Source organism: Notothenia coriiceps, unplaced genomic scaffold (assembly GCF_000735185.1).
Source record: "Notothenia coriiceps isolate Sejong01 unplaced genomic scaffold, NC01 NC01_scaffold00024667, whole genome shotgun sequence".
NCBI classification, from domain to species: Eukaryota; Metazoa; Chordata; class Actinopteri; order Perciformes; family Nototheniidae; genus Notothenia; species Notothenia coriiceps.
In genome coordinates, this window is record NW_011357368.1 from 8,541,049 (window position 1) to 8,562,092 (window position 21,044).

General features: G+C 39.2%; 1 protein-coding gene across 1 annotated transcript in view; it reads left to right on the top strand.

Annotated features, from left to right (window-relative positions):
* The first annotated feature begins 567 nt into the window (after positions 1 to 567).
* LOC104955348 (ral guanine nucleotide dissociation stimulator-like) overlaps positions 568 to 21,044 on the top strand; it is a 111,084-nt gene continuing 90,607 nt past the window's right edge. Inside the window, 4 exon segments of the mRNA XM_010782670.1 lie at positions 568 to 905; positions 16,586 to 16,890; positions 17,384 to 17,458; positions 18,179 to 18,372. Coding sequence (XP_010780972.1) covers positions 717 to 905; positions 16,586 to 16,890; positions 17,384 to 17,458; positions 18,179 to 18,372 — 763 coding nt within the window. The 5' untranslated portion in view covers positions 568 to 716.

Here is a 21,044-nt window from a genome sequence, read left to right on the forward strand (position 1 = left end):
GATTTTAGTTTATACATTTCTGAAGTTTTTTTTCATACAACTGTCTATCCAGCCATATCACAATACAAAATACCTATATAAATGAACTAAGAGATGTATAAAAAGATACAATTGAGAAGAAAATTAAAAAAATCCTCAGAGGGGAAATGTTCACATTAAAGCAGTATAAAAACACCAAAGAATGACTTGTTAAAAATACATCATATGCGTATATTAAGTTACTCATACACTTATGTATAATTTTTACATTATGCGAACATGTGTGCAAGTATATGCAGATGTGCGGAAGTATTTGTAGTTTAACTTTACATGACAGATTAAGCATCATTGTAAGAGGTAATAAACAAAGAGGATGTCAAAAATACATAGGGAGAACAAACAAATAAAGGGAAATAATCATTATAACAATTACAAAAAAATTGACTTCTGGGATTAAAGTGAAACACATTATTTTCATGTTTTCTCAGAATGAATACAAATAGTGAGTTGAGAATGTTAATCCACTGAAACGTGTCTCTGATATTTCCGACACCCCTGAAGGCAGCAAATACCTGGGGGCGGGGCTTAGAAAAGCCTCAGCCTGAGTCATGACTCTACCCCACAGCCGCTGAGCCGCAGACAGCAGCATAGTCTCTGCGGGAAAAAACCTGAAATTTAAAAACAGTGAAAATGTCGCTAACGTTACCGTGAATGAACAGTCGGCTTCGCGTGCATCCATGGTCTATTTCCCGGGCATGCAAACCGAGGCGCACAGCGTCAAGCCGGGACAGCTGATTGAGATGTTTGACTCGTCGTGGAGAGTGCGGAACATTTGGGACGGGGTGAGGCTGGAGGTGGTGGAGGACCCCAGCCCGGTGGTCCTGCACAGCCTCACACACCTGGACCCGGACCTGCCGCTGCTGGAGGTGAGCATGGCGGAGGCCGGGGGGGAAGGGCTCAGGGGCGGGAGGAGGGTGAAGGAGATGCGGGGATGAGAGGCGTTGGAGGTCCGGTAGCTGATGCTGTTCAGGAGGACCGGTCCATAGTTGGGATGCTGGGTTGATATGAAACAAATTAAAAAGTATAAATAAAATAAGTTTAGAATAAAAGGAGTCTTAATTAAGATAAGTTAAAAGCAAGTAATTTGTATCTATATACAAGCTAAATATATCAGGACAGATATGTTTTTTCTGCTTATCTCTGGAAATGTTTGCCAAACTTTTAAACAAGATAAATGCAAACTATAAATATAACTCTTCAAATCAGCTAAAGGTATGTAGAATGCACAGATACATTTGTATATAAGTGTAAGAGGAGAATTTGTATTGTGTTTTACCCCAAATCATGACATAACATGATGACATCCACCAATCCTTCATTTTAAACCTTGTTGCTTTGAAAAAAAAGAGATAGGACTGTATGATGTAATATAATAAACATTAAAAACAAAATACACAATAGTACTAGAAACCTGAGAGTGAAACACACCGTTACTGTGGAGAGACACAGGCGACACGAGTACTGTACCAGAATGACTTGCTTTTTCCTGTGGTTATCAGTCATCCTGCATTTAATTCAGTTCTGAAGATACACCAACTGTCTACTTGGACTATTCTTTGCACCCCTCTAGAATAAACCCGAATGGTCTCAACCATATTGCATCAGTAACGGCCCGTCTACACTACAGGCATCGAAAAATGCTTTCAACGCTTCGCCCATTCACTTGAATGGGGTGACGTAGAAGATTTTTAATCTTCGCCGAACTGCATTGTGGGGAGCATGGCATGGCTTTGCAAGTTTCACGAGCATCTATCGGCATCAAAAGTTGAACAATGTTCAACTTTTGAGGCTCGATGCTTAGCATCAGCCAATCAAATCCCGTTTATGCAAATTCCGCCAGTGCAAGCGCAGCCAATCAAACCGCGTGCAAGCTGGGAGAGACAGACCGCAGTTAATTTCCTCATATTCCAAACGAGATATTACGGTAGCAAATCACCCGGTTCTTTACGACCAGAACTATTTACTGGGATACAAACCGGAGGAACCAGTTATGGAGGGAGGTGGCAGAGACAGTGGGTGAAACTGGTAGGTTTTTCGCCTGTTTGGAGAGTTTATATCCAGTTTACTTCGTTTTAACATTGCTATTGCTTTGTATGTCGGGGGCGGGAGATTCATGTGATTGGTTGTTGGTCGCGTTGCTCGCAAACAATCGCCAAGCTTCAGACACGCCCAGCTTCAAGATTTTTTTATGCCTGTAGTGTAGACGGGCCGTTACTGACATTGAGAATAGTTTTCATACTTCACACAACAAGTATTTCCGGCTGGATCCAGGTTACTATGAGTAAGGTCCAAACGCTTAATATGTTTTTATTGTGTTAAAGCTTGTCTGTTGTCAATAGACTATAAAAGATTTCCTACAGACCAGCCTTTAAGAGACACAGTGATGGCCAACCTGTGTGAAAGATGCCGTCTAGACAGAACTTTAACCGTTAATTTATATTAATCCTACAAAACGTAAAGAAAGAAAGACGATCCAAGATGTTTACCATGCAGACAACTGCTTTGGTGTCTGCATGGTAAATTGACGTTCCAAATATATAAAAGGAAATTGGCAAAAACTCAAATTGGAGAATGTTTAGTGATTTTGCGTAACATATTTACTTAAATGATCAATTGATAATTAAAATAATTGCTGGGTCACTTGTTTATTCATTGATTTATTATTGAAGATGTCGTGTTATTCCGGCAATTTGTTTACCGTGCTCGCCTTTAGTTTGGCCTGTTTTGATGACTAATTGACTAGTTGATGTATTTGACAGATTGTTAGATCTTTCCCCAGAAAGAATCACAAAAAAATTCACCTTGTTATTCTTGTGTTTAGCAAAGATTTGCTGATATGATTCTTACGAATTAATCATTCAGAGTGTAAGCATAAAAAAGACTAGTTAACCCTTAGTAGTCGTCCAAGACCAAAACAAACGGTTAGTCACCTAATCGACAATTTAACACAAAGAAATGTCATTTGTTTTGCACTTATTTGGCTATAACCCAAGTATGAAATACCAAACCTCATGGTGGCACTTGAGGAAAAGTCATTAGGGTTCATCTTATGGGCAACACAAATGTCTGAAACAAATTTCATGGCAACCTTTACAATATTTCTTGAGATATTTTAGTGTCGACCAACCAATCGTCTTTTCCTTTCCTAAAGAAGAACATTTTACCCTTATGCTCTTCCGACAGTATATTTTTGGCTCTGAGGTTATTTCATATCCATAACCCCACGTGTCTATCACTTTCCCCTTCAACCCATGACCCAAAGATACAGTTACTCTTTTATCTATGTGAATGTTCTTTAAAAAAAATCAAATGGATTAGGTGGAACATTCTCTAGCACTTTGTTCCTTACATCCCGTACATTCGATCTGATCAGGAGGGGAGGATGAGTAATCATATTTATCGGTGATTATGTAAAGTCTGTGATGGAACAAGGACAACCTCACAACTGATAGCACACGAAGACGATGTGCCCTCCACTGTATGTACACTTAAGTAACATCTTTTAGATTGATATCCTCTCTGTTGGTCATCATTCAGATCTGGACTGATATCACAAGCCGTGCTATGTTTCTCTTTTTGCATGTCCTGAGCTCAGAGGTAGTTTCAGCTAACCTGCTCTGCCTCGTCCCTGCGCTCTAATCTAATCCTCTCCTTTAACACAATTACCTAATGCTTAATCCCCCGCCTTTAGGGGCCGATGGGGTTTCTTCCACAATCGCTGCCATTCTTCCCGTCAGTCCAGAGGCCGAGGTGGATGTTATTCAATGTCATGAGGCGCTTTCACACCAAGTACTTTGCCGTACTTAGTTCATCAGAACTCTTTAGTTCTGCTGAACTAAAGAACAGATCGCATTCACACCGGAATAAGACCCTGAGGGAGGATTAGGTATAAAATACTCTATGACATTAAAAAAAAGTTGTTATTAATAAACAAGAATACAGTTTAAAGGGGGAGTTATTTGTAAAATATGTATCCATAGATCTCTTAAACTTTAAGGGTGGGGTAGGTAAGTTTGAGAAACCGGCTCAAGATACACTTTTTGTTATATTCCATGGAATGCTCTTAACATCCCGATAGCAATGAATATCTAAAGTGCTTTGACAAAAAATCCATTAAAAAATGTAATCTGTGGAAGCCGTAGTACTGTAAAAAGCACGACCAATCATTTTAGCAGGCCCGGCTAAAATAACTGGATGTCCTACCTGCTTGTCAGCCTTCCATCTGTGCACAAACTTATCCCGTGCCCTCATTGGTCATGTTCGTTTGTGTTGGGGGAGGGGCTCTGTAAGGAAGTGGCCCCGAGTTTTTTCGGCCTGTGATTTTNCCCCTAGAGGAGGTTAGGTCCCCCCCACTTAAATCAGTCCACATGGATAGGAAACTAAATACTTTTGCACACATCTTGTGTCCAATATGCTTTCTGTTTTGGTGGTCATGCCACAACCGTGCACGTGAATGCATGCACGAGTCATGGTAAAATATCTGGATTAAGAGGTTGCTTTTTCTTTGCACGACATGAAAGAAAGGCGAAATGAATGGGCTGTGATTTTAGTATTTTTAAGCAGAGGTCAATCATTTGTACGGCCCTCGGACGATGTTGAAAAAATTGAAATGGCCCTTGAGAGGAAAAAGGTTCCCCACCCCTGCTCTACAGTATTTAGGTTCACTGGATTCAGTCTTTTGTTGATCCCTCTGGCTCCACTTAACCAGCATCACAGTCCGAAAAAACTCTATCATATAGCTGAGGTTCAAATGACCATGAAATGGTGGTTTGCTTACAGTTCAAAGTACAGCTGTGTCAGATTGCTATAGTTAAAGCAAGTGTATGGGTTGCTGCTCATGTTTAATTCCTAACTCCTACTGCTAATTCATTTCTTTATCAAGTTTTCACATAAGAGAGAGAAACGCTGCCCATTTAGATGTTGGAACCATGAAATACTTGGTATTTTTACTTGATAAAAACAATACTTTAAATTACTAAACGTTAGCTCTAGTCTACTGCAATACCATAACAAAATGTTTTCATCTAATTAATTGGGGAAAAAGGCAGATGTAAAATAACTTTAGCCTTAATGAAATAGTCTTACATTTCCAGAAATGTTAATCTACCAGATGATATGGAAATGTGGAAAAAATGTCCTTACCGTTCTCACTAAATATTTGTTGGCAGTCTCTTTCTTTCTCTTAGTTTTTTAACTTAAGTAGATTCAAAAAATATCACTATACTCTCTTCTACATTGGTACTACAATGCTTGTACGTCTTGCCTACACATACAATGTGTTGGATCGCTACCAAATAGTAGCACAAGTGTTAAATTGTGATGTCACTATGCTACAGTAGTAAACTAAGAAGTCCAATGGAGGCCTTCAGGCAGGTTTGGAGTGTGTGGGAGAGAAACTCCCTCTGGGATTTTAGCCTTTGCAGACCATTTACATGCACAAAAACCTATAGTATATACCTAAGTATAATGGGGCCTCTTTGAAAATCATGTGTTTAAGCTACTGTTCATATATTGGGTTTGAAATGTATATAACTGTGTAGCCCCACTGTAATCACATTTTCTTGGAGGCTGAGTAAACAACACATATGCAAAAGTCTGCAGTCAAACAGTATACAACAGTGCATTCAGGCTAAAAATAGTCATAATTAAGAGTGGAGTTCTGAGAGCCCTGTGAAGGCTGCCATCCAGTAGCAAAGCAGCAGGATCAGGGGCCAAACAAACAAAAAAACACTGCTAAACAAAGAATAGACTGCTGCTCATTGAAGCCGTAAACAGCAAGTCCTTCAAACTGTCAGTTCAATCATTGTAAATCTGTTCGGTGGCAGAGGACATCACAGGATGAGGCTGCTGGAATCCAAAGAGAGTTAAGACCAGTTCAGCACCGTTGGGTCAGAGCACCAGTCGGTTTTATGGAAGTCTTCAGATGTATTTTAGGAAGTAAATCGATGCTCAGCACATAATGAAATGACAGTGGAATCAGAGACGCAGAGCTACTGTAACTGATCTAAAAACAGCTTTCTCTTTACTGCATCCTGGCCTGATTGTCCTCAGTGCTAGCAGTGACTCAGCCAAGAGTACAAGCAGATTAATTACATAATAACACTGTACCACGGTAGTTATCCCACATGGGTTGGACCTTTTGTGGGTAAAAACAAAACAGGAAAGTACGCAATACTGGGTTAAAGTTTCCTAGTTGTCAGTGGCAGAAGAAGTACACTTTTACTGGAGTAGTAAAAACTACAAACTACTACAAAATTACAGTGTAGAAATACTTGGTTACAAAGTTCAGAAAAGACTGTTTTACCATCTAAAATATTGAGATTTCCTAATCTTAGTTTTATATCATATTAAAGTGATTACTTTGGTAAAAACTAAATAGTAAAGAAAACCCTCTGGACTTTGAAAGACTAGGATCAACGTTTTAACTACTTTCTGACATTTTATTGACCAAAATATGGTGGCAAACGTGCTTTAATGGATCAAAACATTTCCATCATGAGAAACGTGCTGAAGTTTAACAATAAAATGTGCCAAAATGCATGCAAATAAAGAATCATCTTCACAAAACTCTAACAATTATGAATCAGGCTAACTCTGCCAACAGTGATTGTTGGCCAACGCTATAATCCCCGTGTGTCAACAAACGCTCCGGTCCCAGCTGTGTGCGTCACTTTTTAGTGTCCCTGTTTCCGTTGTGTTTTAGAGCTTCTTGCAGGTTTTTTTCATTAGCAGCGTTTAGTGTTGCAATGTTTTGTTTTTGTTTATGCAGTGCTTTTAGTTAACGATGCGTATGTTTCATCAAGTTGCGGAAGACATTTCTTCATTTGCATGTGTTTCGGCACATAAGTGTTTCTATATTTGCGACGTTCCCCAAGCTGCAGGGAGTTTCTCCTAATGGAAAAACTTTGGGCCGTTCTAGCGTGTTTGCACCGGTCGGCCACCATACAAAATGATTAAGGAATTGACGAATAAATGAATTGATTAATCTAGTGAATAATCTGAACAAATCCATAACTAAACTAATTGTTGGTTGCGGCCCTATTGGATTATTGTTATCATTTGTAGATTAACGTACATATCACACAGAGCTACATTTTAATTACTTTCTATACTGCTGTGTAGTATCGCATTGACTGTGTCAAATTTAGATATAATAATGTGTCAAATGTAATACATTTATCAAAATAAGGTAGTGCAGTTTAAGTATAAAGTGGCATTAAATGGAAGAGCCCTAATTAAATACATCAAAATGTAAGTTAAAGGCACTATTTACGTTGATGTTACTTACCGCTACTACTTGATCATCGTACTTATTATAGATCGTAAAACTTCAGGCCTGAGACGCATGCGGAAGAAGGAATATGTCATATAAGGACACTCGGAGCTGCTCTTATTTAAGATCAAAGCATTGATTGAAGTTCAGATGGTGTGTTTCTGTGACAAAGTATTTTGTTTGCACGGTTGATTTTGAAGAGAGTGCAGTAGCCTGATGCTAAATCTCAGACACAACGACAGAAGCAGACAGAGGCTGGAATGTGAAGGCCTGTGATGCCTGGAGAAATACTTAAATCGGCTGATTCTGCACTATGCTGTCTTTCTGGTCTAACTTCATTACTCGGACTGGTATTACTTCAGGAAACATAAGTGCAGTGCATTTATAGAGAAAATGCAGCTCAAGGGTCCTGAATCAAATCAAGTTGCTCTCCGTTTGACAGGAGTCGGAGAGTTTCTAATCAGATTAGAAGACATCTACATGTTGCCCTTTTTAATGTACCATCTGGACTGAATTAAACATCTTACATAATATAGCCTGTATGAACTGATTTGAATATTTCAGGGTCTATGAATCATACATTTAATTTGCGTATGTGAAAGTAGGTTTACATTGGTATCTAACCTGGCAAACTAACTGTAACGTGGACACTTCAAGGGGCCCCACTGACTTTCAGGTTTCATATTTTTATATTGAGCCTCTACTGTTTTCATGCTTTAATGTTCAAAAAGCTATATATATATATATATATACACATTTTACACACACACATACACATATATAACTGAGAGAAAATAAAAAGATGAATAAACCTTTGAATGGAAATGACAGAACAAGTACATCAGCATACACAGAAACAGACAAACCTTTGTTCATTTTAACAAGACATATAAAGAAGGCAAGAACCCAGCTTGTGTTTGCCTTTCTGATTTGATAGAAACAAAGTGTTTATGTTTTTCAAGTCGTTTTGTGGAAGGAAGAACAGAGAAAGTTCCGGAGGGATTTGATTTGATTCATCAGGATTATCTGGTTCCTGTACTCCGGTATCATGGAAGACTTTATTACACTGTCTCTAGGCACAGCTGATCATTTTCAGCTTTTCATATTTTTGTGTTTTAAAAGAAGTGTGTTTAGTTTGTTTTGAGTTTTCAAGCTTCAAACTGGTTCTCATCAGCAGATTGAGTCTATTTTTCCTACACAGATACGATCAAAAGCTTCTTAACAATCGACCTTGGCTTGTCAATATCCTGTTTTGTCCGTCAAACTGATAAAAAGACAAAAAGTACTTTGAATACTCAATGCATTTAGCACCTTTTACTTGCCAAATAATTGAAATAATCAAATAAAAACAGTTTTGGTGGACAGCATTGTCTAAAGCCCAACCCCATGTACAATAGTTCAGTTTAGAAAGGGTGAAAATTAAAGAAACTGGGACACGGACGTTGACAGAATCCCCAGGAGACACCTTTGGGAGATAAGAGGTTTATTCTCCCGATGAAAATCTGTTCATGCATGTTGGAGATTGATAATGTCTAACAATGCCAGTTTAGCTGCTGGCGTCTATTGCTAATACCTGTTACAACAACTCTGTCACCAAGTTTTAGGCAACACATAGAAAAGAGAGCTTTTAGCAACGGTTTAATCAAGTTATCGTGCTTGTGATGGAAATAGAAACAAGAGAGAGTATAGAACAACGTGTGTGGGTGAGGCAAAAAGCACAAATAACTCAAAGGCACCTGAAAGAGAACAAAACCTCCTCTTCTTCTTGGAATACATCTGAAGTCAAAGCTAAATTGAATTAATTATCGGACAACAGGAAATGTGGATGGAGGTCTTTCCAAATCAAATCAGTATTTATTTGGCCTGTGGCTTGTCAACAGAAAAAGATGAACATGTCAAGTTTTAGTTTTCAAAAATAGACCCTTTGCTACTGTGGTAGAAGAAGACGTTCTTTTTTTGTATGCGTGGAAGGGAAGAAGGCGGCGTCTTGCCGTCATTTGACGCCCTTATTCAGCTCGGGACGCCCTGAACGCGAGCCGAGGGCGTCCAAAAATATTAATAATTTGAGAGAAGATCGAGAGTTTTTATCGCTTGAAATTACGAAAAGGACAAGGACATCCCTCTGTTGGAGGGGCAAAGGAGTCTGGTGGGACTCTTTTCGGAGTATTGAAGATCGTTTCCCCGACATCGAAGGTGCCTGCTACAGGACAACACGGAACGTGCGCGATTTGGACGCGATGAGCGGGGGGGCTTTTAGTGGAGCACGCGCGTGAGCTGCGAGCGCCGGAGCATCGCAGCGGCGAAACTGAGGCTCCGTGGTAAACTAGTAACATGAAGAGCCGTTTGGGATCCAAAACAGCCGGCACTTTAAGAGAGCCGAGCCAAATGATCCGGCGTAAAATACAGTGTCTATAAGGGACGGCTCAAGTCAAAATTAGTATTCAATCGTTAGTCACCAAACATTCCTAGTTTGAGTATTTTCTCGTGTTTATATCATTGAAAGCTGAATGTCATTGGGTTTTGACTGTTTGTCAGATCCAACAAGCAGTGTGAAGATGCCACTGTGGGCATTAGGAGAAATGTAATCCCCGTTTTAAATAACTGCTTCGCCATATTATAGACCAAACGATTCATTTATGATATACCCAAACCAAACAAACACACAAGATTTCTGCTTGCACAGGCCACGTTGCCTCAATGTTAAGACCAGTATTTGATTTGGTTACACCCTCTCCTCCTCTGTCTCTTGCCCCACATACAAATGATCTCACTGGCTGTCAGCAGCCATTGTTAGCGAGGGGAAGTCACTGGCTTGTGCTACAGGCTTGTAATGGACGTGTGCTATTGTTGGCATTGTTTAGGTGTTGACTGTTTTGGAAGGGGAGGGGGGCAGATTTGGTCTTTCCACTGGGAGTTTCCCTGCTGATCTACATTTGGAGATTTTCCCTGAGGGGGGGGTGGGGGGGGCGTCACATGGGACCATTGCTATCAGTGCAGGTGTGTTTTCTGTTAATGGGCGTCATACATTTTGCAGACGTCTCCGAAAATGCTCCCAGAGACATGTTTGGCCCTGAGAGGTTTGGCTCAGAATGAGGCTTAACTTTTGTTTGATTTAATCTGTTCCTGTGCCAGTGTTTATGGAGATCGTACACCATGAGGTGTAAAGATGGGAGGTTTGTTATGCAGGTTAAAGTTTCCAAATGAAGAATAGTATTTCCGAGATAATGAGCTGGTCAGCTTACAGTGCTGCCTGTTGTGAAGACTAAAGGGTAGGGATGGGTATCGTTAGGAATTTATCGGTACCGATACTCTTATAGATACTTCTCAATAATTTGGTGCTCCAAATTATAGACATGATTACAAGATATGAAGATTAAACAAGTCATTTTATTGTAATTTATTTTTATTGAAGGTACTCGTTTTTGCAAGTAATATCAAGGCAAGACATGCAGTGGCCTGTTGCACCAGGAACAATAGAAAATGTTTGACGCAAATAACTGATATGAATGCGTCTAGGTGATGCACCCTATTTTTTCCCTGTTAATTCCACATATGAACAACATGTCTGTGTTGAAATCGACTGGAGTAGAGCTAGCTAGCGTTAGCTCTAAGCTGTCAGCAGCCGGTGAATGGACGCATCATAGAGTTGCACTATGTTGGGTTCAAGTTTTAATTAGTTAAAATTAGTGTTGGGCGAACGAAAACGAAATGTGACCAATTGTAATCTTGTGGAGAAAAGTTCAAGACTTAAATGAATACAGTTGTTTGAAGTTGTTTGCGACGGAATTATTACTTTTTTAACTTCTGAACAAACTGTATTTAAATGGAGTGTATGTTGAAGTTCACAGGATGTATTGTTTTGTTGTTATCCATGCTACTAAATTGGTTATGGTGAGTTTTGTTTTTTCATTGTTATTGGAGTTGACTACTATATTTCTAGAACTGTGATACTCTTAAAAAAATAGGTCATGTTATGTCTTTGAACTGTGTGTTGGGAAAAAGGTTCAAAGAAAGGGAGATTCCTGCATGTAAGCGTGGTAAAGGATAAAAGATTGGTTCATATCTGGTTTTTTTTATGTCTTTTGAAACAAAACAGTAAATCCATTCATTCATACTCCACTATGGCTCATGTGCCTTGAATTTACCCGTTTCCTCTTTCTGGAAACCTATTTCCCTTTCTCTCTCACATCAGTCTTTGCTGACACTTTTATTCGCCTCACATTCCTCCAGCCCACATGTACATTCATGGTCAGGATGGTGTAGGTGAGCACAGATCTGATAAGTGTTTGCAGCGAGTGTGGAGGAGGCACTCTCCGCATGCCAGACATTTCTGTGGACCCTGCTGGAGTTTTTTGATTTTATTACAAAACAATTGAACCAATTGAACGAACCAATAAACAGTTTACAGGATATACATTTCAGAGTTTAACTAGATACGTTTTACATTACCATCAAGTGTGTGTATTTATTTGTATGCCATACGTTATAGTGACTCTTCTGCTGTCTAACAAAATAGCGGGGCTGTGGATTTGTGCTAACGAGCATTGGCAAATACTTATTGGGTTTGTTTTAAGTCCTGTCTACATGAAGCTATGTATTTCGAATGTTTAGATGATAATGATGCATTTTTGGTTGTTCTACTGAGTTGTCGGTGTTTAATTGGCCCTGATGTTAAAACCGCAACCCATCTGGTACATCTGGATAAAAGAAACATTTATATTTTTACTGTAAATACTCTACCTACTCATTTCACTCTGCTGTTGTTAATGTAGGGACATGTTGTGACCGGTAAATATAAAATCCTTCCCTGTATTTTGTCTGTTTAGTTATAGTTAATTACAATCAAGGGTAAAGAGGATTCTATAAATATAAACATCAGTGCCTGTTTTTAGTGCATCATGTTCAAAATGCAATGTCCTGGAAGCACAGAATATTTGCGATTTTATGGCATGACAACTATGACTAAAATAGCTTTATCAATCAGACAATGTTAACTTTGAGTTAGAAACAGTTAGAAACTAATGTACATGGCGATGAAGTCTTTCATTTCCTTTGAATAGCCATTCCTCTTCAAGGAAATTAAAGTCTAACTTTGTTTTAGTTTTTACCATCTTTTCTCTTTAATTCTGCCAAATGATCCAATGTCTTGCTCCAGGGCTGCCCATGTTTAGAAGCCACTTCCTGTGTGTTGGTAACCAAGTTGGTGCTGACCTGGGTGACAAAGCCTGAGTCAGACTGAAGGAATGTGAGACTATCTTAGATTTTCTTTTAAAGAGGCAATTCAAAGGCAGTCCCCTCTTATTGACCCATTGTCAGAAAATGAAAGTGCACTTTGCTCCAGTTGAAGAAGCTGTGGCTTGTACAACTAGTGGAGGCTGGTGCAGTCTGCTGAGAGACTGCAGCCCTGATTGAACGGCAAAGCCCTTTTCATATTCTTTAGCACCCATGTTCTTTGATCAGAGAGGTGTTCACTTTCGGTTTAGGGTTTACAAACATTTAGAAAGATTCTATAAGAGAATAACTCATCAGATTTAAGAGCAACCTGCCAACGTTATTGAAGCCGTCTGTTGTTTTCCTGTCTTTGTTGTCAACAGGCAAACAATTAATGTTCCTGCATGGTTCTGATTTCCGATTTCAGACTGATTTTAGTGGTGTAAAGTAATTTAGTACATTTACTCAAGTTCTGTACTTAAGTACTTTTACCCCACTGCAATTCAGAGATAAATCTATTTAATACCTTTAGTTAATGTTCACATTTGGATTAATGATGTGAAATATAATCAAGTCTTAAATCAGACCTAAACTCTGGTACTTTACTCAAGTACAAAAAACTCTAATGTTTTAGCATTTAAGCGACTCAGTTAATCTTGGCTTGTTGTTGTTCCTGTCTCTGAACCTTTCTGGTCAAAGTATTGATTGTTTTGTTCAAGTAGTAGTAGTTTTGGTTATCATGGCAACTGGATGAATAGGAGCATTATGGTGGGAATTGACTGGTCTGATGGAGCGAGGCGCTGGCCTTGAGCGCTGCATTTCTCAGGGCTTGAAGCGATAGTGGCCCCTGTGCTTTGGCTGATAAGAACCTCTCCTGCTGTCAAGGCCCTCGGCCGCAGCTGTGCCTCCGCCATTATACTCTGCAGGATTTACAACAGGCCAGGGGTTTGTCTGTTCTCCCCATTTATCTGGCACACACCCCTCCCTCTGTAACAAGGGTACTGGAGTTCAGGTTCTGTGTGTGAGCTTGGTTCTTTCATTGTTCTGGAAACACTTTTACTTATTTACTCTCTAGTATCTTTTTTGCTGGACAGTTGGTTGGTATTCAAGATTCAAGGCTTTATTGTCATGTGAACATTAGCTACAGTGTAGATATGGCAATGAAACACTTAAGTCACAGGCTCCTACAACAGTGCAACATGAATATACTGTATATAGGACATAAAACAAGTCAAACAGATAAAAATAGAGAGAGAGATTCCAGTAGGAGCCTATTTTATGCCTTTATCCAGTTGTTGGTCTTGTTTTTAAGAACACATATTGTTGCTATGACCAGCATCAGCCCTTTTCTATTTTTAACCCTGTGTGTTTTGATGTTATTCCTGTAGGTAAGGATGTTGATCTTACTCTCCTGTTGGAGGACTGACACCTAAACACACCAGAGTATTGCTAAAGTCAAGTTTCAACTGTTTTAATGATCTAAAAATGGGTCTTTGTATTATAGATTCATGAAGTTATCAATTTCCTAGAACAGAAAATAACATGTAGTAGTCTTTAGATGTTTACTATCTTCGAAGCCTTTGAAAACTAGCAAATACTCGCATTTGAAAAGGTAATTAATTAAATGACTATTAAACTGTTATTAAAATGTCTAACTGCTCAACATTTCTGTCCATTCCCTTATTTAATGGTTTCACGTCTAGACTTCATTCTCTTCCATTTGTAACCAAATGGAAAGCCAAACTAATGTATATCAGTCAATCTACAGTTGACCAAAAAGCCTCCCTCTTTTAACTGAAATTAATGGCATTATGCACCAAATATCATGTTTTTGTGAACAAATGTCATTTACTAAAGCATATCTAATAGTTTAACTCTCTTTGTCTTAAACATCCCCCCAATTGGTGATTTTTCATAAAGAAAACCAGACACTACCCATTGAGATATCACCCTGAAAATGTTTGTGATGTGTCACTAACTTTGTGTCATATCTTATAGATCTATTTCACATATTTCACTTCTTTGCTTATCCAAATCATTGAATCCTAAGTACAAGAACAGTAGCTGAGCTTGATGATCACTTTTTCCAAATTCCCAGCCATCCTTATTTTGCGCTTGTCTCCATGGTAACAAAGACACAACAGAGGGACTTGGCGTTGACTGATGTTACCGAACAGATCCCTGACCCACAAAAAAAAGTAGGCAGTGAAGCACAGGGAGTCACGCTGAGCCTTGGAAATGGACTCTGGTGACTAATGCTCCCAGGATGCACTACCAGGGGCCTTGTTGACTGTGGAGCGCCAGATTACATGCCATTTCTCCAACGGGGCCTCAATGACTCACACTGTAGCTCGGCTATTTAGAGATACATGTTCAAGACTGTCAGGTCCATCTTTAGCAGTTATACTGACTGCAGATTGGAAACTCTTCTCTGTGCCAAAAAAAATCGAGTTTAGACTAGATAGATAAATAGATAGATAAATACTTTATTAAACCCAAATTGGGTAATTATTTTTTTCACAGCAGCAGTGTTGTCAAGCATAACAAGTTAAAAGTTAAAAAGATACAATTAGATACAAATATAATAAAAAAAAAAAATAACATTAGTGGCAAGTATATATAATAAAAGTGAACATTGGCAGAAAGTATATACAAATTCACAATAAAAAGGACATATATCACAAGAGTATCTAAATAATAGACAATATAATGAAAATATTGAATAAATTGAATACTCTACAATATACAATATCACTAAGCTACAGCAATATATAGAAATACTACAAAGACTACTGGAACTTTGTGCTTCTGAGTGATCTAAAATGTACAGCATTCTTATAGCCCCTTTTCAGTCTTTTCAATGCTTCTACTTATGCAAGTCATCAGCACGGACCAAGTCCTTTTAAATCAATATTCCAGTATCCATGACTTTGACCTCTTCCTGGTCAGGGTTGTGACTGGATTTGGTCTCGAGTTTGTTTTCATTCAGTCCAGTTTGAGTTCATTCACCCTTTTGTGGATTTTTTTTTCTCCAAATTCAGTTCCTATTTCAAAATGTAGATATTTTCCCAGTACATTTAATACCTTTTTATTTCCAAATGTTAATATTCTGTCAGAGGTCAATAAGCCTATCTTGACTTGAAGATGAGTTTAGTTTTGTAACCCATCCATTGGTTTCTGTTGTGTAACTATCAGCAGCACTAATGCGGGTCACATGTACGACATGTTGACAGCATGAAACCATCTCTGTCAGCACTGTTTTTTTCATGTTCAGGAAAAAAACAACAACAAAATACAGCCTACAGAGCTCTCATTCATGCTACAAGCGGCGTGCGTTAATTCCCTGTTTGGGTTATATACAGCCTGCAGCTTGTGTTGTAGTGACGGTTATCCAGTAAGCTCTGGTTAGTTACGGGCTATTGTTTGAATGTGCACGGCCACGCGCATGATTCATGGAGTATGACTCAATGAAAGGACCAAAAAAAGATGAGAGCGTGTCACACAGATGGTCATAATTAAAGGGTTTTCGTCCTAAAATGAGATGTCAGACATTCTTAACACGGTGGCATCTTTTCTCTGTCTTCAGCTCTCTCTAATTTGCTTAAAGCTTGTTCCAACATAAAACATCTTGATATTTTAGTCATGTTATAGGGGATATTATAGAGATATTGTGTGGTTATAACTAACCCAATGGGTCGTGCTAGCTCGCTTGCATTTGTTGGCCACCCTAGATTGGGATTGAACCACTGACCCTCTCATGTTTGATGACTTAAGGTCGTGACAGCTGGAACAGCGGACTCTGCTGTGCAGCCTTTGAAGGAACGATTTGTGATCTTTATGTAAATAAACCAATACACCGATACTGATCGAGACTCAAAATAATAAACTTTTAGTGCAGGGACTGAAACTGTTTTTTCCCCCCAATCAGTGAGGATTGTGAATAGATAATTGAGACGTATAAGGGAACTCATATCACAGTATTATAAGGTTATAACCCAACAAACCACTGATTTCATTAGTTGGAGTACAATGTCTTATTTTCCGTTTGTTCTTGTCTCGTAGAGCTCGACGCAGGAGATAGGAGAGGAGGCCGAGGATGACGCCATCTTCACCATCACGCTGAGGAAGGTGCAGCTCCACCAGTCGGCCAGTAAGGGGCAGCGATGGCTGGGCGTGGACACGGACTCCGCCCTCAGCCTCTACGAGACCTGCAAGGTGCGGACCATCAAGGCCGGCACGCTGGAGAGGCTGGTGGAGTACATGGTGTCTGCGTTCAGGGGAAAAGACTCCACCTACGTCACCATCTTCCTCTGCACCTACCGCTCCTTCGCCTCCACCAGGCAGGTGCTGGATCTCCTGCTCAACAGGTACAGTGATGGAGGCAGGGGGATAAATAATTTTGTTACCCAAAATTATGTTTCAGACTTTTCCCTAGTAGTGTAGTTGGCAGCTCATAGAGTCCTGTGGTGAACCCGGAAATGTTTAGTACACCAACGTTTTATGTGCAGGAATGTGACTGTATTTACAAGTTTGATTTTTAACTATCTTTTATCTGTTTTATGAACTGTCTTGATTTCTGTTTGAAGAACACTTTATCCTTCTATTCACCACAAACATTCAAAATCAACAAATCTGGAAATAAAGGTTTTACCAGACAAGAAGGGGATCAAAAATGTTATTCTGAAATTAACTAAAGTTGTCATACTCTGGTTTAATTGTTAACGTGCTATACATACAAATTATAATATATTTAAATGTATGACATTTATAAATGAAGCGTACAAGTTTTTATTTCTATCAGTATTTAAATGTTGCTATTTAATTAACTTAATGGAACAACTTGTGTTTCTTCTTGTTTAGGTATGCCAAGCTCCAAAACTTCCCCGCAGCCACAGCACACAGAGTGTCCCAGGACGACCGCACAGAGCTGAGGAAGTGAGTCTGCCGCACACTTCAGGGTCCAGCTGCCAACCATAATCACAGAGTACATTGGACTCACACTCCTGCACGGCTTGAAGGGATATCTGCGGAGCTTTAATCTTGATCTGTTTCTTTTCAAGACACCTGTCAGGCTGAGGGAGGGGCTTTTTTTGCAGGCGTGAATAGTATTTTACTTTTCTTCAGTTTGGTAATAATAGAGTATGTGGACATTGCTTGTTCAAACCACAGGACAGTCACTCATCTGGTCAATGAGCTTCTTCGTTAAAATAACTAATTGAGCAGTGTTGGCATTAAATTGGAAGTCAGTAAAGTATGAATACCACAAAATTAGACAATTCTTTAGTAAACGTGCATGGACAGGGAAATTACATGAAATTACACTGATTTTGAATATATTTTTAAACAACCTCTGTTAAAATGTCTTACTAGTAATTGAAAAAATATCTAATGCTAGCACACTAACTGCTTGTATTAATTCAGAAATGACTTGCTAACATTAAGCTAAATTAGTTTGTTAACCCTAATTCAAATGTTGTAATTGTATTATGAACATTTTATTTATTTATTAATCCAGGCTATGTTTAATAAAGTGAGCTTGCTCATTTTCATTTGATTTAGCATTTATATTTAGCCTTTAGCTGTTTAAAACGATTTATGTCCCATCGTCTTTGGTTTTCCGCACTCACCTTTATATTAATGGTGTGTGTGTTGCAGCACTGTGTCGTCCATCCTGGGCGCGTGGCTGGACCAGTACTCTGAGGACTTCTGGACCCCCCCCACCTATGACTGTCTGCACCAGCTCATGTCCTACCTCCGCCTGCACTTCCCCGGCTCGGACCTGGAGCGCCGCGCCCGCAACCTGCTGGCCCACTTCCACCGCCGGCAGCAGTGTGAGCCTGACCCTGAAGGTATGAAGGCAGGACAGGAGAGGGAGCACAGCATGGCAGGGGGGCCAGAAGAACGGGGTCAGAGAGCAAAGATGGATTTGTGTTTTCTTTTAATAAACTAATGGCTTTTTTCTTTTTGTATTCTTTTGTTATTTTATTTATTTATTATTGCAAGTGCAAACAGGGCCATGGGCTGAATCTTTAGGAACTTCGGTTGGGAACCAGAGGTTTGAGTCCCAAAATGGACCAAGCATAAAGTGTGGACTGGTACTTTAAGAGGGGCCACTTTGTCTCCTGGACACTACTGAGGTGCTATTGAGAAAGGAACCCCCTCACAGATCTCTAAACTTATACCAGGATGTATTCAATGCATAGACAACATGTCACAATATATGCATTGCTGTGTACATGCAGTGGCAGACAAAAATCTCAGATATTATAAATAAGTAAAAGTATAAATACTACAGTGCTTTCTCTATTTCCATCGTTTTTGAAACGCATTTGCAACATGTTAAAATACTTATTGTGCGTAATAGGCTATCTTAGATTCGTATATATTAAATGACTGAATTATGACTACTTATGTATTTTTGTTTTAATCACAGCTTTAGTTTATTTATGTTTTTATTAGCTAATAATCTAAATGTGATAAGTAACTAGTAACTAATCTTGTCAATTAAATATAGTGGAGTAAAAAGTACAATATTAGCTACCAAAATGTAGTGGAGTAAAAAGTACAATAGCTATAAGTTATAAAGTGACATCAAATGGTACCCCAAAATCTTACTTAAAGGTCCCATGTCATGGCCATTTCCACTGATCATAATTCCATTGTTGAGGTCTACTAGAATAGATTTATGTTGTGCAATTTTCCAAAATCACTTTGGTTTCTCATACAGCATCTCTGTAAACTACGTGTATTCACTGAATTTCACTCTCTGACTTTAACGGCTCGTTGTAGCTCCAATAGCTCCAGCCCCCACCCTCCCTGTGAGCACAGTGTGCTCTGATTGGTCGGGACGTTGTGAATCGCGCTGAGCTCCGTGGAAGTGTGGTTTCCTTGTTTAGCGACAGCGAAACACAGCCAAACTCACCCTGAGCACACACAAAGTCACAGCCGAAGTAAAAACAATAAGTGTGGCTTGATATTGAGTAAGAAAAAGGTTGATAAACGCTGTGAGAATGGGTCTACAGAGAGAATTTCGCCGCAATCCCAACTGTCTGTTATCAGCCTGCAGCCAGGGAAGAGAGATCAGCAGAGCTGCATGCACTGAGTGTGTGTATGAGGAAGTCCGTGGATTGGTCAATTTGGACCAATCAGCGGGGGCTTAACGTAACGGCTCCGTGGACGTAACATAACGGCTCCACGGATTGGTCCATTTGGTTCCGGGTAACGCATGACATCATGAGTTACCCGGAAGAATCAATGGACAGTGACGTATCTCCAACGAGGCGTTTTGGGGAGGTATTTTCTGTGTTAGAGTTTTACTCGCTACAGGGTGTACTTTGAGGGTTTTGACTCTGCAGACCGTTTACATGCAGAAAAACCTTTATAACACAGAAGGGGACGGGTAATAACCAGAAAAGCATGACATGGGACCTTTAAGCCATTTTAACCTCGCCAGTTTGAGATCTAAACCAACCTAAATCATTCTTAAAAAGCAAGACACAGTCTAACTTAATATAGTTCAAGCAGACCATGCACAATGTAACTTATTGTACTCTACACGCCTAGTTAAAATCTCCCCAACCTCATTAAACTTGACCCACTGCTTCCCATCCTGGGTCAACTTAACCCATTGGCACCATTTAAATCAACCTGAATCCAAACAAAACTCAACTACAGATTACTGCGGCAGTGTAACAACTTCTGAAGCTATAAGTGTTACCTCTCCGTTCTCCAGTGGTTGGATCTTTGAATAAAAAGACGTGCAGATAACTTCATCATCTCGGGTGTAGGATGGATTTCCGGTCCGCGGGTTGATGTTGAACCTCGTCAGGCACTCTGTGTCTGTCATGGCGTAGTACTGCCAGGGGTCAAAGGTGACGCCATCTATTGAACGCTCTAAGATCCAGTTACCTGTGGACAAAAATATGATGAAAGAATGATGATGAAAGGCATTAAACGTGTGATATGTAGATGGGAAATTATCAATAACAGAATGATGGAGGTCCAAGATGTGCTGAGGTCAAACTATTTAAAATACATAGAAAATTGACAGAACATTCAATTCTACATATTTATTAATAGCCTGGACCGAAAATGTGATATTCCACCTCCTGAATCGATTCAATGGATATTCATTTTTTTTCCATCCAAGAGACAATCAGACTGCATTTACCAAAGAAAAAGTTCCTGTCCAACTTTGTAAGTTTAGGTAAATGAAGGTTAAACCATTTATTTTTACAACAATATATGAAAACGTATAAATTGCAATAAAAATAGATACTTAAAAGAATGTCTCAAAACTGCGAAAGTAGAAAATGATGATGAAATTCGTATAATCCAAAAATCATCACTTTATGTTTTTGTTTTTCACAATACCTTTGGTCTATTTTATCTGTTAGAAAGGGCCTTTTTCCATTTGTCCAGCACAGTTTCACACATGTTCCTATTAAAACCCCTTAAAGGTCACTTATCGTGCTATTTTTAGGCAATAGCATAGGTCTCAGATATATAAAAATATATAAAA